This window comes from Coffea eugenioides, chromosome 5 (assembly GCF_003713205.1).
Source record: "Coffea eugenioides isolate CCC68of chromosome 5, Ceug_1.0, whole genome shotgun sequence".
In the NCBI taxonomy this organism is placed as follows: Eukaryota; Viridiplantae; Streptophyta; class Magnoliopsida; order Gentianales; family Rubiaceae; genus Coffea; species Coffea eugenioides.
The window spans coordinates 37349546-37366868 of NC_040039.1; the positions used below are offsets into that span (position 1 = coordinate 37349546).

Consider the following 17323-nt stretch of genomic DNA (forward strand, 5'->3'; position numbering starts at 1 on the left):
TAAATTCCGTATCAATTCTATGCATTTTCCAAACGAAAGAATTGGAACGATTTGGAATTCCAATTCATAGAATTCCAATTCTATAGAATTTCGATTCTAATTCAATTCTAATTCTATAGAAGCAAACGCACCCTAAATGAAAAGATCTGTTTTGAAAAAATGTTTAACATGTTTTTCAAGCATTTTATTATCATACATCGCATTTATTTTTTAAATGAAGTGTTATGTTATTATAGCACAGTTTTTATTGTGCTTTTCCCAGAAAATGTCAATGATGAAATCTTTCTTGGATGAACATGTGAATTTCAAAAATTAAATGCAAGTATGAAACCAATACTTAACCAGTTAACCTTAAAACAACAAAAGTCTCATATTCCTCAACTTGATTTGTAAATCTGCACAAACACAAATACCAGAGCTGCAGACTTGTAAATTGTGGATGATGGAATCCCATATTTTCCTTTCTCAAATAACCCTTTCAAGAATGCCCAGAAACATAAGACCACCCATATGCTACATACCAATTCTCCTATTCCCCACTCTATTTGACCTCCCCTCCTTTGTATGAAACTCGAGAATCCAATACCCAAAGCAATCAAATTTACCATCAAAATGACTGTGCCAGGCACAAAAACTGGTGAATTATCAAATGTGAACCTTCCTGGTTTCTCATCACTATCTTCAATGCTTGAACTTTGTTCTTTCTTTGTAACTTCAAATACTGTCTCAGACAACCTCAGGATCTTGAATATGACACTAAGGAATCCACATAACCATGCAGTCATGGCAATTATTCTAGCCATTCTATGGTTATTCCACCATGATTTTATTGATTGATTTGTTTGAATGTATTCTGATACACAATACGTGTTAAAGATCACAAAAATGGAAATTGGTATTAGTATAGCTGGTTCGTTCACCTGCATGTTCAAAAAATTAATATGTTATTAATCAAGAATTTGAGCCCCATAAAAAATTACAAATAGGCCTAACAATTGCATAGCATCTATTTTTAGTCCCTCATACGAAAGTGATGCATTAAGATCCCTACACATTGAAAGCTTAAAAATTTGTCCCGGATCACTTTTCAACCATATATGTCTATAAAAGTGTCACGTTCATACCACATGCTAATGAATTGATGGGTAAAAATGGAAGTAGACAACTTTTATCAAGAAAAATGCTACTTCATACCATATTCTCATTTCATATAGCTCTTTCTATCATATATATTAGTTAGGAATCAAATACAACTAAATAGTTGAAAGGCTTAAGTATAAAAGAAATGAAAGACTTGAGGGGCTTTATTTCCACATTTCAAAATCAGAGTTAAGAAATCCATGCTTTATTATCCCTTTCCTTCCGTCCTTTCGAGTATATCTCGTTAAAAACTTAAAAAGAAATGTGTTTATGTTGGCTATAAAAAGTTACAATTTGCTAATAGGTATACGTACATAGATAATGGATATTGAACTCTTCATCCACCCTTGTGCATATCTCGGGAAAACAAAGACAAATATATATATAAAGGATTAATCTTATATCACTATCAGTGTATATATTATCACCATTAAATATATGATACACGTGCAAAATTTGAATTTAAAATTCAAAATTTACTCGTATGTCATCCATCTAATCGTGATAGTGTATACACTGCCAAAGGAGAATGACAAAAAGGATATATTTCGGTTCACAAAAGTTGAACCTTACAAGGGAGAACGACAAAAAGCAATAAATAGAAAAAATATTTTGCAATAAATAGTTGCCTTTACCTTCGGTAGGAAATTTGTGTTGGTCAAAATGCAATAAGCAGGTAGAGCAGCATAACATATTTCGAAGATCGACCTTGGGCCCCAAAGAAGGAAATAGTGATAGTCCAAGCATTGCTTGAACTCCAACCTTCCAAGCAAAGTTCCCAAGAATGGGCTTTTAGGAGTGAATAGTATTTCAAGAAGTCCAGTGGACCATCTCTTTTGCTGGATCAGTGTATTAGGCCCACATGATGGAGCACTCCCAAGAAAGCCTTTTGGGTTGGTCGTCAACCACATTGTTCTCCAACCTCTCCAATGGATATTAAGCCCAGTAAGTGCGTCTTCTGTTGTAGATCCATATATCCAACCAACCTAAAAATATATAAAAGAGGACAATAGTTCATCCATTTGGGATTTGTGTATTAAATTTGACTGTAATTTATTATAAAATTTGAAGAAAAATTTTGTGTATTTAGGGTTTGGAAAAATTTAAAATTTTTCTTTTTCTTTTTCTTTCTTTTTTTCCCTTTCTTTCCTCTTTGAAGAAAATTTTGAAGAAAAATTGTGTATTTTCTTCTCCCTCTCCAAACCAGATCTGCTCTTCTTTCTCTCTTATCCTTATTGCCACCACCACCAGTTGCCACCTTTCTCCGTCTCTTTTCCCCTCCTCCTCCCTCTTCCCTTTCTCCCTCTCTTTTTCTCTCATCTCTTCTCCTCCATTCTCCTTCTTTCCACCTTCCCTTGCCACCCCTTCTCCTGCCCTCTTTCTCACCCTAACACGAGAGTGGGGGAGGAGGAGGGCAAGGAAGTTGGGTGAAGAGAGGAGAAAAAAGGGAAGACAGGGGAAGAAGGGAATGAGGAAGAGGGGGGAGAGGAGAGGACGAGGAGAGAGGGAGGGAGGAGAAAGGGAAGGAGGAAAGAGGAGAGGGTAGGAAAGAAAAAAATTGGAGAGGGGAGAGGTGGCGGTGGCAGAGGTGCCGGCTAGCGGAAGTGCCAATGGAGGGTTGTGAGCTTAGGGGAGGGGGGAAGGAGGAAGGAGAAGAAATGAAAAAAAGAAAAAATTATAAGTGTTTTGAGATATTCTAAATGTGTATTAAAAAAATTTGGGGTGTTTTAAGAGGTTCTTATAGACAAAGTTATTATTTATTAAAACCAGCCCAAAAAACCAAGGTCCCAAGCAGACCCAAGATAAGCTCACCAAACTCACAAATAACAATAAGGTTCTTCCATCTAGCGCTAGATAACAATAAGTTTCTTCCATTCGGTACCATGACACAAAGCTAGTTATTTGCCACTAGAGTATAACTTTTTTTTGGAATAGTGTTTGTAATTCAAGATTAGGTGATAATTTTAGAGTTTGAATGGTGGGTATATATATAGGATTAATCTTATATACACTGTCAGTGTATACACTATCACCATTAGATCTATAATACATGCACAAAATTTGAATTTGAAGTTCAAAATTTGCTTATGTGTCATCCATCCAATCATGATAGTATATACATTCGCAGTGTATATAAAATTTACTCATATATATATATATATTCCTTGCACGTGTGCACACTTATCTTGTATCCTTAATGCACCAAATTTCAAAAACATAAACAATATTGTTGTTTCATTTCTTTATGAACTTTGGATTAAGTAGGGCCTCAAAGGTTAATTTTTTTGGAAAGGTAAAATTAAACCAGAAAACTTCCTAAATGTAAGGAAAACTAAAAAATATAAATGTGCATGTTATGGACATATGTGTGTATGAAAAGTCAAAAATAAAAATAAAATCCATTGAGTTTTACCATCTTAATATTTCGTTTATAGAGTGAAAATGATGAACTACAAATTGTATATTCTGTTTATAGAGTAAAAACAAATGAAAAGGATGAAAGTGCAAATTGTAGGTAAAATGTTCTCACCTCTTTGCCCCATGAAGTACCGTACTCATAACCACAGCTAGCAACTTGGCATGCCTCATCAATGGATTTGGAGATAGATTCAGGACTTTCTGCAGTTCTGCTTGATGAAGATAAAGCCTGAGCCACAAATTTGTTGAATTTTGTGGATTTTCCAAAAGTTTTCTCTAAATCTCCAATGTTCATCTTTCCTGAGAATAATAGTGCAATAGAATGTCACAAGTCCTTTGTGTGTCATATTCGATAAAGTGACAAAGTGACTTTTTGCGTGTCATATTGGCTTCTGATAACAAAGGATTTTCAAGTGGGAGGATGGGGCTTACAAGTTAAATTCTATTCAATTCAAATTGGTTTCGTATAATTCTTATTATATTTGGAATAAATTCATATAGTTTTGATGTAATCGTCAACTTGTTTGTATAAATTGACAAATTCAAATCTATACTAAAATTATACAAGTTTGTATAAATATATATATATATATATAAGTTGTACAAATTACGTGAACTGGTTTGAATTAAACGGAACCTAACTTGTGATCCCCTAATCCTTTCAAGTGATTCTCAAAATTAAATATTACTCCTCGGTTGAGACGAAAGAAGGAAGTAGCAATTCCTTTTCCAACTTTGGCCTTCTCACTTAAGACATGTTCAGATGAATTTTTTGTTATTGTTTCTATGTTTCTTTAGCACTCCTGAGAGGTATATAGATATTTTTCTGTACATGTAGGAGTATTTATTGTACAAAATAATCAACAAAAAATGCTTTCCAACGTGAAATAGCTTTCAATTGATGATACCCTAGTGCATGAAAACAAAACAAAGGTGACAGCTAATAGCTTTCATACCATGGCCTGATTTGTCCTCTGGTGATGAGCCATATATGACTTTTCTTCTATGAAAGCATCCTGTCCCTCCGTATAAGGGGCCTTGATGCCCGGCCAATCCTCTCCCCAAGTACTGATTAAACAAAATGGAGTAATTTTCAAATGGCATGTGGCAGACAAAGTGAAGTAAATTACAAAGGGCATTTGTCAAACTCATTTCTTGATATTTTCTTGAAGAATAAAGCATTGCAAAAAAAAAAAAACATCACTGATCATTTGTAATTCTAAATCTACACTTAAATCAAATTAACCTGCCTTACAGCAATTTATATTGTTAACAATTCACCCCTGTATATGTATTTTTTGTAGGGAGCTAGCTTTCACTTTCATTTTCTACGACATTTGTAGGAGTAAAACTTCATAATAACAAATAAGTTATTCATTTGTTATCAAATTCATTTTCTAGAATTCAACATTGGAGAAGATTTATAGCATCATAATACTTGAGGGAAAAAATGTTTGAGCATGATTTCAAAAAAACCAAAAGGAAGAAGTATTAAAACTTTGCTGGTGGAAGGAATGATGAGATTTACTTACTTTAATCATCACAACCATTTGGTTTCCGAAAGGGTCATCCTTCAATCCATCATAGAACTGTTGGGGAAACTGCACAAATCCGCAGTCCGTTTCATCCTTGACACCAAGAAGAAGACACATTGCATGCAGGACAACTTGTGGATTATTGGCAAACATGTCACAGTCTACATTCAGCATGACAGGAGCATTTGTCATCACACCGGAGACTCTTGCCTATTGAAAATTTCCAAAGTAATTTATCAATGTTTATGCACATTCATTTTGGTAAAAATAAAATAAAACAGAAAATTGATTACTACTCTAGTAAAATTTTGGTTTTACCAGAACATTCATTGCTCCTGCTTTGAAATGGTGAGCATGATTTGGGCGCTTTTCTCTGGAGATGTAGACAATAGGAGGCAGCCCATCTGGAAGACCTTCCTTGTTCTCCGATATTACCTACATTGCATATTTTGGAATGAAGTTTCCACAGGTGTAACACTTTAAGAAAATCAAAATACTAGAATGACACTGGTGGTACAGCTAACCTTAGAGACTAAATCAGTAAATCTCAAAGTCCCTCTTCATTCAAATAGAATACCAAATTGGTATTTAACTTGGCAACTTGGCACAGGTTAACTTCCATTCACAAACTTTAGTTACAAATATATGCTTGAAATTTACATTCACGTGTGAATTGTTTTTGCAAGGGTTTAGGCAGCCTGGAAGATTTTACTTGCATCATAAACATATTTTTCAATCTATTTATTTATATTTTTAATTATTTTTTTATCTCATATATATCACATTATAAAAAATATTATATTAATTATTTTAAATGATATTTTAAATAATAGCCTGTCCAAACAATTATAATGTATAGAAAATCAACCTTGATGATGGTTGGATGGCTTCTCCTGTCAATGTCGACAAAAGCTGCAAAATCTCCGGTAAGTTCACATGGCACAGATTTCTGAGCAGCTTCCTCTATCTTTTGGCAGAGCCGTGTGTATTCGCCCTACAGGAGAAGTACGTTGTCTTTACTCCCCAATGTTTATGATTCATCAATATCAACCCTTGGGGACATTTTGTGAGAAAGAAAGAAATGGGGACATTTTGTGACTTGACTTCAAGTTCTTAACTGCCATTTTCAAAAGCCAAGAAGGACCAGCTAATTTTCCTGAAGTTTTTTTTTTTCCTGAACTTATCTAGGAGCAATGGTCTAGAATGACTAACCATTTTACACAATCTAATTAAAAAAGGATACCAACTTAAAATTACCTTCATTATGTTCCAATCTTCTTGGAATTCTGATGAACTATTTCCGGTGAACAAACTCTGGTCGGAGAAATACCGAAAAGGAGCTCTAACAGGAACATTATACTTCTTACAAAATGGAATCCAAAGCTTAGCAAACTCGGATGCTTCCACAAGACAAAAGTAAGTAAGAGGCGAAGCTGCATCATCAGACAAATAACATGCTAATTTGTTGGCTGGATAATCCATAGATAAGAGTGATATTACTGTGTTAACAGTAATAATCGGCGGCTCCAAAACAGGATCTGCTGTTGTTACAAACATGTCCAACGGGGGCAGCTCCAAATTCCTGTTATCCCACCAAAAACATAGAAAAAACACATAAGTAAAAGAAAACGAATCACAAATCAAGAAATACTATGCAAATATGTATTTAAGGGCTTAGCTAGGCACCGTTGCAGAAGGCGTTCGGGGTAGGTTTTGATGGCAATAGGGTTCCATTTGATGTTGACGACAAGAATCCAAATAAAAGTGAACCATGATTCACACAAAAGAGCTACGAGCCATATGAATCCATGGTTTTTCAGATGGAGAAGGCGATAGCCAAGAAGGGAAAAGCAAAGAAAAAGAATTGTAAGTTCAATTAATCTTGGAATGATCTTTTTTAGATGTTTTCGTTCATAGAGAGGAAGAGCTTCTGTTTTGGACATTGCAAGGATAATGGCGGAGACTTCTAAGATGGCCTTAGCAGATGGTGATGGAGTTTGTTTTCACCACTACGCTTTAGTTGTGTTTGATAGGCCATATATTATTTATAGTTGTTTTTCACGCTAGCATTTGCTAACTTTTTTCCAAAGAAGCAACCCGTGAACCGCTAAAGTTAGCTAGATAGCTCAATTCGTAAGGATTCAAAATAATATTTGAGGTTTTTGACGTGAATGTAATTTTATTGAGATGAATTAGTTTGAGGTGTGCTCAAATGGAAGAGAAATCATGATATAACACACTAACGATGTCAATTTCCATTTTGAAGTATTTGTTAGAGTTACATTACAGCTTAAGCATTATATTGTACAAATACGGTATACTAGTCAAGTATAAGACGTCAGTCATTAGCCCCGACTGACGGGTGTTTTGCCTAATGAACACCTTCATGTCCAAATCCTGGTCTTGATAGCTAGTTTAACATTTTCCCACAACACGCGAGACGTTGTACTCAGCATATGTGTGTTGTAATATTGATTGGATAATCTCTATTCACATTGATCCTACTTTTATGGGTTCAAGTTGTAATCTCGTACTCCTGTATTTCTATTTTAAAAAGTTCATGTTTAGAAAAAATTAGTTTGGCTAACGAGTGCTCAATCTCATTGAGAAATTGTTATGAGGGTCTCAGGTGTTGTTGTTTTTTTTTTTTTTTAAAAAGTATAGTTAATTTAGAAAAGTATTTAAATGTGGGAGAGCACTAACTGTAATTATGTACATTCACATGTTAAGTAAAATATAATTTAAAACCTCTCACTTATAAAAAAAAAAGGTATAAAAAAGAGTAAAGTATAATTTGGATATGTTAATGAATGTCTACTAAACATCCATTAGAGAAAAAAAAGAAAGAAATGAACAAAATTTATTCTGAACAATTCAAGTGCATAGTTATGCTCCAAGAACTAATGTTTAACAGGAATCTTGGTCGATGTGATTAAAAATAATTTAAGTCTCTCTAGACTTTAAAAATGCAAGATGTAACAAGTTAAACCAATCGAACAGAAATAATACGAAATGTAGCAGATCTGCAATAAATAAAGATGAATAGTTGTGATGAGAGCTGCCATGAGAGTCAAATCGAGTGAATTAACTAATAACCTTTGGTTGGCTGCCCTTAATCTTCGCCAACTTTGAATTTCTTTCCATGGGATGGGACAGATCGAATCCGATATCATCAATAATTAATGGGGATATTCTTCACTAAGCTTTACAAAATCATTAATTAATCTGTGGGCCTCGGTAATAGTCATATCTTTTCTTTTTTTTTTCTGACGGAGTGGGTGTCCGGGTCAATCCTTACGGGGCCCGACTAATCCCACTCCGATCCGGGAGGAGAGGCCCCATCCCCCCGAACACGATAATCACGGGACTCGAACCCTTACGGGCACTGGACACTAGTTCCTAAGGAGGCTTGTTAAGACCAACCGAACTGCCCATGAGGAGCAGATAATTTGGTGGGAGACAAGGGTTGAACCTCTGATCTCCCACCCCACCAAGAGAGGTGGTGGCCACTGAGTTAGAGCTCTGTGGTTGGTAATAGTCATATCATAGCATAAATTATTCACAGGCGACAAATTACACCAATCATATGAAAATGACATGAATCAAATCCGACGTGGCGACTTGAATTTTTATGGAAGTACATAATGATGGAATGCAATACAATCTACGTGGCGAGTGCTAGAGATACACATTACGTAGTTGGAGAATCAAATCCTAATTGGATGATTCACTTGATTATATTTCTCCTTCATTTGTACGGAGCAGATATGAAAGTGATAGAATCCTACAATTAGGATCAAATGCACTTTCATTAATTATATGATTCACCCAATTATATGATTAGTCAATAGGCCCATAATCAATAGACTTATTAATGACAAATCCATGATTATAGGCCTATTGACTAATTAATGAATGCTCCGTCTGGGGCTGCAATGATTTGCCTTTGTCGTTCGGGGCCGTTTTCAATTTTCGCGCAGCTCACAGCAGTGGAAAACCAGTAATGGTGCTAAGGTTGCATGGGGCCGTACTACAATAATTGCAGTGACAACTAGTAATGGTCCTAAGGCTGTGGGTATGTGTTTAGTTACGTCACAAACATATTTTTTAATACATCTTTTATCTTTTTAATCACATGTTTAACGCACATTCATCATCTCATCAAAAATGTTATAATAATTATTTCAAATAATCTCTTATCCAAGCACATAAATAGTATTCATCCTCCAAGGAGTTTGTCTAACAAAGAGGTTAGCTTGCGAAAAAGAATTTACACTCTTAAACAAATTTTATGTAATACTCTACGTAAATTAGACTCTTTCCTTTTTACCAAAATGTTGTTCTCAATCATAGTTTCCGAAAGAAACCGTACGACTTGTTTACAAGATTACACATTAATTGTGAGAAGTTGTGCCTTGAAACCTTAACAAACTGTCTGAGTTCAATCTAATTTTTGAAACTTAGGATCGTTGCTGGAATATACAATTAACTCCATATAACTCTGCCTTGTCCTTCAAATGCCGTCATAAGAACCTACCAAGGGAGGACAATAGTAATGCCTTTTGGAGTAGTCTGATAGGAAAATACTAGAGCAATAATTATGCTACTCTTTTTTTTTTTTTTTTTTTTGTCGCAACGATAGATGTTCTATAACCTAATCTAGTCTAGTCTAAGGGGAAGGGGAGGGGGTTCGATGTGAGTACAGACTCCATCGATGAAGGTCAATTAAGACCGCCACAAATTGTGGCAAATTTGTGGGAGGCAGGGATTGAACCCCTGACCTCCAGCATCACCTTTAATGGTGATAACCACTGGACCAAATGGCCAGTGGCAATAATTATGCTACTCAAAACTTGGAATTTTGTAAGGCAAAAAAAAAAGTTATTTCATTTATTCAATACCTGAGGTAAAAAATGTTATTCAAAATTTTTGCAAAAAGATCTATGTTGCTCAAGGGGAAAACAATATTTCAACTCATACCATGCTTTCTGGAATTACTCATATTAATTACATCTGAATTAACATGAGCAAAGCCAGGGTCAAGTTTATTTATAAGATACTTTCATATAGAGATTCATCCTTAAAGTAATTAATCGTGTGTCTATTGCAATATTATTGTGTTAGATATAGCTCCCTCACGTGCCTAAAATTGCTGAGCGTGCAAAGTTTTAAAAAAAGGGGGGGGGGGGGTTTATCGGTTAGACGTCTTCATTAAAAACTTGGTATGCAACTGAATATTGTCATTTGCCAATGAGGCCTTGGTTTAATTTTATGACATTAATCAAGGTTGAGTTTCAAGAATTAGACGTCTTTGAGTTCATGTCTATTTAATTGTGAGTTTATTTTACTAGATCTTAGTGTTTATCTAGAAATTTTAACTACAATGTTGTTTAAATATAATCCGAATCATATATTAAAAAGTAAATAATCATGTTCAAGAAAACGGTATGAATGTTGAATCAAACGCTTCCATATCCATTAGATTCTTTATAAAAATAATTACTTGTGTCTGATTTGATCGTCTTGTGCGCAGTTGAGAAGGTTTGTATGTTATCGCTGTTTTAGTATTCAGCTCAACAAATTAAGGTCCTTTGAATACTTAGTCCCGATATGAGATAACCAAAATATTTTACATGAATGATACATCTATTTGAGCATGCACAGGTAAATCATATTGCTTGCTCATACATACAGATATCAGTAGGGACTCGAAGGAACTTTCTTACTCAAAAAACATATTCGAAGATTTGAAGGCATGCAGTAATTATACCTCCTCACTTGGTCCCTTTCTCCTTTTGTTCCCTACTCTCAAGGATCTCCTCAATCCCCCTCTCAGCCCATTTTTGTTTCCTTCTGTTATTGTATGGAGAAGACAATTCAGACTGTTTAAACAAAAATAATTTAACCTTATAGATAACTATATGGAAAAGATTCAGATATCTTGGAAGCAGAAATTGTGCAGAAATAATCTATCCATTGTGGCAGGAACACAAAAAGATATGCTAAGTAGTATAAACTCACTCATTTGAAGGCAGGCTCCACAGCACCGCTAAATTGGAAGTCAAACTATTTCATAAATGATAATACAGCAGGTGTATCTACAAGAGTTAGACCGAACCAAAAGACCATAAAGCCAACTCTATTTCTTTTGGCTAATTACTCCATCGAGGGTAAAAGTGAAATCCAAGGGTAGCATGGTCAGGAAAAAAACATCAACGTATTGCAGCCAGAAATACGTGCAACCCATTAGGGGACGAAATGACCAAACAATCCACACACTAATGGTGTTGATAGGGGACGAAAGTACTGTTCCTAACTCCATTCCCTCTTTTATTCTCTTAGGATTTGTAAGAATTGTAGCTACCAGATGATGACCCGTATTCACTTATATCTGTCTCTTGTAAGCCATAATAAATATATATATATATATATGTCTAATTTCAAGAAGGTCCCTTGTCTTCATTTTCATTTCCGTTCGTTCTTCTTTCATTATTATTATTATTATTTAAGTTTTATTTTTTAATCATAATCTAGTCCTTAACATTAACAAATCTATCAAAGCCCCTACATTCTATTTGTTGTTTATCACCAAAAATCCCGAATATAGCAATCCAAGCAGTCACACAAGACTCCGCTCAGCACACATAATTGTATAAATAAATAGATACATAAAAATCAACAAATTATATGTCATCTGTGAGATTTACAAACAAAAGTCATGTGCTTACATTGTGTACAAAGTGATTTATATTACTTTTTTTTTTTTATAATAGTGATTTATATTACTAAATGAATGACTTATACTTTGTTCAAATAAACATAACTAACACGACACGGTAGTATGAACAATAGTCCCTACCTTCTGCTGTGTTCTCTTTGGGATTTGGAAAGTCATCCAAATTCTGACGTTGGTGGGCATTTTCGGTTTCATCACCATTCATTAGACATCTCTTCCAAATAGCCTGTAGCTTTGGATTCTATGGCAATGTCAAATCAAACAATTTAATTAAATTTATTTATATCCGTCCACGAATAGATGGATATGGGTATTTTTAATTTTTGTATATGGGTATAAATGGGTAATAAATTGGTATTATTGGGTAATCCATCAAATCCAATTAACCCATTTAGAATTATCTTCCCCCAAACCTCCTCTCTTCCCCAACCCTTTTTTTTTTTCAGATTTTTCATTTTGTTATGATGTTAACTACTTTTGTTTCATTATTATTATTATTATTATTTGTTAGTTTTATCTTATCATTTTATTTTCTCTTAATTTATTAACTTGCTTATTTTTCAGCATTATCAATTTACGATAAGTTTTAGCTTCTTTTCCTACCTTTCCAAAATGAAAATTTAAATTTACACATGAAAAAAATGTTAGGGGTTCAAATTTTTTGGATTAAGTTTTTATGTTAACTTTTATAATAATTAGTTCAAAATTTTATATTCTTATTATTTAATTATTAAATAGTATGTAATTTTGCGACATAGAGTACCGATGGAAAAAAAATTGATAATTAGCCTTATTGAACATTATAAGTAAATATTAAAAACTAATGATGGGTGCAAAGGGTGGTATAAATTAATAACTTAATTTGCAAAAATGAATTTAAATGAGTTTAAAAAAAATTAAAATAACTGGGTTATAAATGGGTAATTGGGTTATCCAATTTATTTTTTACTTATCCATTTATTCTAATCTAATTAAATGGGTATAAACGAATTGACTCACTTATATCCATTATCCATTTTAACTAACCCAAATCCGTCCAAATCACTCATTTTGATATCTCTAGCAACAATGACAGACTATGAATTTCAGGATATTGAGTTTGCACTACAGGGAGGGGAGAAAAGAACCACTGGGGCTTGAGTGGACTTACTATTTGGCTCATTGAAGCTTTGTTAAGGATTTCGGGCGAAAGTAGAACAAAATTAGCATGTTTGTGATTTTTACCCGTTGAAAATTTTCGAGACCTTGGTGACTCCCGGCCTACGAAGGTTTGTTGAAAGTTTTGTAATTTTGGCCCGTTTGGGACTTTTGTGAATTTGACCCATTCAAGGCCTTGCAATTTTGGCCTATTGGAACCTGTTGGGCCATTTGTGATGGTTTCTACTTTGTTTGTTTTTTCTGATTTGAGATAAAGTTGAGAGGATAGGATTGACTTTTACACAGAATATGAAATAAGTATACTCGTTATTAATATTGAATACACGTTAAGACGAAGATTTATTGAGTTTTTCTTTATATTCCACATCGAAAGTTTTACAAACAAATCAAGTTAATATGGATGTATGTCAATTTTACCAAATCAAGTTAATATGGTGTCTCGATATTTGTTTAATTTTGATTTGTTATTGTTTTTCGGGTTGTCAACAACCCTTTCATCAATTTCCTGAGACCAAGCTTAACACTAAATTTCAGCCTCTAAAAACTCTAAAATAGAAATTAAGAAACTCATGCGAGAACATTATTATTATAACACACCACAATGACTCTAAGTCAAGTTTCACAGTTTAATTCTTCTCATTCAACTGTTGCATGAAAACATGAAGTTATTGACCGCGATCAACCCTTAATAATTAATCATAAGGACAATCTCTTTTAGTGTTTTGAGCTAAGGACTTCGGTGTTTGTGTTGCTTGTAAACTTAAAATGCTTCCTCATTTTTCTATCAGGCAAGAAATTAGTTGTAAAATTGCCAGGATATAACAATCTATTTGATCCAAATATATTTGTTTTGTTCAGTTTGACTAAGTTGTCCATTTAGTTGCCTAAAAAGAGTTAACCATTTAGTTTACCAATTGAGAAGCCAAGTGTCAAAAGCTAAGACAATATAAATGAAATGAAAGACAATACTTAAGTTTTTCTGATGCAGCTATGTACATGTACTGAAGATTAATGCCAAAACTAGTCAAAAATGGATGCAGCTGAATCCTAAAACAGCGATAACATACAAACTTTCTCAACTACTCACAAGACGATCAAATTGAACACAAGTAATGTTTTTTTAAATAAAGAATCTAATGAATATGGACGCATTTGATCCAATATTCATACCGTTTTCTTGAAAATATTGATTTACTTTTCAATATGATTACATATTATCTATAAGGGTAAATTACCTTTTACTCCTCTGTGGTTTGGTGTTTTACCACATGACTTCTCTATACTTTAAAAATCTATTTATAACCCCCTCATGGTTTGAGTTAATGTATCACCGTTAGTTTTTCTGTTAAAATCAATATATAGTCAATAGTTAAAATTAAAGTCAAACTAAAAAATTAACAAATTGACCCTTTCATTAATTTTTTTTCATCCAAACATAAAAAAGAAGAAATTGAAACAAAAAAATAGATAAATAAGAAATAGAAAATACCATTAAAGATTGGGTTTAAAAACCTATAATGATATTTGTAGTAAAAAAGGTTTGGTATTTTTGTTTCTTATTTATTTGTTTTATATTTTCCTTCCATTTATTTATTTATTTATTTTTTATTTCCCTTCCATCTCTTTCGTATTTGGAGAAAATTAAGATTTTATAGGCCAAAATATGGGTTTTCAAAATCATCTCTTCTCTTTCGAAAAAAAAGAGAGAAAGAAAAGGAAAGGGAAAAGAGAAAAAACAAAGTAGTGAAAGGTAAATTTGTTAATTCATTAGTTTGATTTTGACTTTTTACTCTTGATAACTAGCTTTAATAGAAAGATTAATGGAGACAGTTTAACACAAATTATGAGGGGGCGTAATGGTTACCAAATGTAATGTGTAAGATACTGATAATTCAAGCTAGGAAAACAGAATGAGAAAGAAATAGAGAGAAAGAGATAAGAGAAGGAGAGCAAGGAAGAATGAATTTGAAATGAGGCAGGGAATTTGTATTCTTCAATGATCAGAATTTTCATACCCGTTCATTCTAACTAATTTTCTGCAAGTTCCTGCTGTTATAACAATTCTAACAATATTGGCTAACTAATTTTCTGCAAGTTCCTGCTGTTATAACAATTCTAACAATATTGGCTAACAGAATTTGGCCAGCTATTTCGTCTTATTTCCTGCGGAGTCATTACAATTGCCCCCTCTCGAAACAATCCTAGTCTCTAGGATTGAAGTCTGGGAATTGACTCCTGATGACAGCCAAGTCTTCTCGCGTTGCATCTACATCTTGTAAGTCCTTCCATTGCACCAAGATCTGCTCCACATTGTGTCCACCTCTATCAATCCATCTTCGATCCAGTATAGAGGAGGGAGTGATAGAAAGGAAGCCTTCATCAATTGGCTGGGGTAATGCCGTACTAACTGGAGCACCTTTTGTGGATGGTTTCAAAAGTGAAACATGAAATACAGGGTGAATTGCAGCCCCTGGTGGTAACTTGAGTTTATAGGCTACAGTCCCAACCTTTTTTTTCAATTTGATATGGTCCATAGTACTTAGCTGCTAGCTTCAAGCTTTTTCGAACAGCCACAGTGGTTTGCCTCTAAGGCTGTAACTTGAGGTAAACCCAATCCCCTTCAGCAAATGTCCTGTCAGTCCTGTGTTTGTTTGTAAATTGTTTCATGTGATTCTGAGCATGCAACAAATTTTCCTTCAGCAAGGACTTCCAATTTACCCTCTCAATTAACCAGTCTTCTATAGCAGCTACTTGGGTGTTGTCTGGTTGTAAGCACAACTGTTTTGGTTTATAACCATAGAGTTCTTGGAAGGGTGTCATCTGTAAACTAGAAGGGAAATTAGTGCTGTACCACCACTCAGCTGCAGGCAAACACTTTCTTCAGTTACCCGATTGTTGCAAACACATAGCTCTCAAGTAGGTTTCTACACATCGATTTACTCTCTCAGTCTGCCCATCAGACTGGGGGTGATATGAGGATGAGAAACTAAGAGCAGTTCCCACCTAATGAAAAAGCTCCTGCCAAAACAGACTTGTGAAAATCTTGTCCCTATCTGATACAATATCTATTGGCAAACCATGCAGTTTATAAATCTGCTCAAAGAACACCAGTGCCACACTCTTTGCTGTGTAATGAGACCCCATGGATATGAAATGCGCGTACTTAGTAAGTCTGTCCACAACGACCATTATGACATCATGCCCCAAAGATTTTGGCAAACCTTCGATAAAATCCATCGAAATATGTTGCCAAGCTTGCTCTGGTATTACAAGAGGTTGTAGCAATCTAGGGTAATTAGCTTGTTCACTTTTGCTCCTCTTGCAGATGTCTCAAGCTTGTACATAAGCTTCTACTTCCCTTTTCATTCTTGGCCAAAAAAAATAGCTCTTCAACCTTGCCTAGGTCCCCAGATTGCCAGAGTGACCTCCTACTGCAGAATCATGCATGCAGCTAATAAGTTGCCTTCTAAGTTCAGTGGTAACTCCAATGTATACCCTTCCCTTGTACCTGACGATCCCTTGATGGTAGGAGTAATCAGGTGAACTAGAGCTGTCTATTGCGAGTGTTGTTAGTAATTCTTTGATCTTGTCATCTCCATTACAACTCTCTGATACTTGGAAAGCCATAGAGGTTTGACTGCAGTTATAGAGTGGACTCCATTGTAACTCTACTGATCACTCTCCTCTGTAGGACCTCCTTGCCTCCTAGAAAGAGCATCTGCTACTGTATTATCCTTGCCTCCTTTGTATTAGATTTCGTAGTCCAATCCCATCAATTTAGCAAGCCATTTTTGTTGTAGGGAAATAGTGATCTTTTGTTCTAGCAAGTACTTCAGACTCTCATGGTCTGATGATGAAATGAGATCCCATTAAGTAATGTCTACATTTTCTCACAGCAGTGATCAGGGATAGCAACTCCTTCTCCTATATGGACAGTGATTGATTTTTTTGCCCCAAAGCTTGGCTCATAAATGCTATTGGTCTCCCCTACTACATCAGTACTGCTCCCATAGCTTTTTGGCTTGCATCTGTCTCTAATATAAAGGGCATGGAAAAGTTGGGTAAAGCCAATACAGGGGCTTGTGTCATAGCCACCTTGACCTGCTCGAAGGCAGAAGTAGCTACTTCATTCCATATGAAACTGTCTTTTTTAAGCAACTCAGTTAGGGGCTTTGCTATTTTCCCATAGCCTCTTACAAACCTCCTGTAGTACCCTATCAATCCAAGAAAACCCCTAAGAGCCTTAATGTTATCAGGAACTGGCCAGGACAACATTGCACCTACCTTTACAGGGTCAGCAGAAACACCTTCAGCAGTAACTACATGTCCCAAATAC

At 34.7% G+C, this 17323-nt stretch overlaps 1 protein-coding gene across 1 annotated transcript; it reads right to left on the reverse strand.

Moving 5' to 3' along the window:
• Positions 1–325: 325 nt before the first annotated feature.
• On the reverse strand, positions 326–7089 carry LOC113770086 (cellulose synthase-like protein H1). Its single transcript, XM_027314443.1, has 9 exons — positions 6780–7089; positions 6351–6675; positions 5962–6087; positions 5412–5528; positions 5091–5303; positions 4515–4626; positions 3671–3858; positions 1776–2126; positions 326–920 (listed from the first exon to the last, which is right to left on the reverse strand). The coding sequence occupies exons 1-9, from the start codon at positions 7034–7036 to the stop codon at positions 378–380; spliced, it is 2232 nt and encodes a 743-aa protein (XP_027170244.1). The 5' UTR covers positions 7037–7089; the 3' UTR covers positions 326–377.
• Positions 7090–17323: the final 10234 nt, after the last annotated feature.

What these genes read in the sequence shown, in the direction of transcription:
- LOC113770086 (XM_027314443.1), bottom strand. Translation starts at nt 7,036, where the DNA reads ATGTCCAAAACAGAAGCTCTTCCTCTCTATGAACGAAAACATCTAAAA. An exon ending in AAGATTGGAACATAATGAAG is followed by an intron (nt 6,088 to 6,350) that starts GTAATTTTAAGT and finishes CTTCTCCTGTAG; the next exon opens with GGCGAATACACACGGCTCTG. An exon ending in GTACTTCATGGGGCAAAGAG is followed by an intron (nt 2,127 to 3,670) that starts GTGAGAACATTT and finishes ATATATTTTTAG; the next exon opens with GTTGGTTGGATATATGGATC.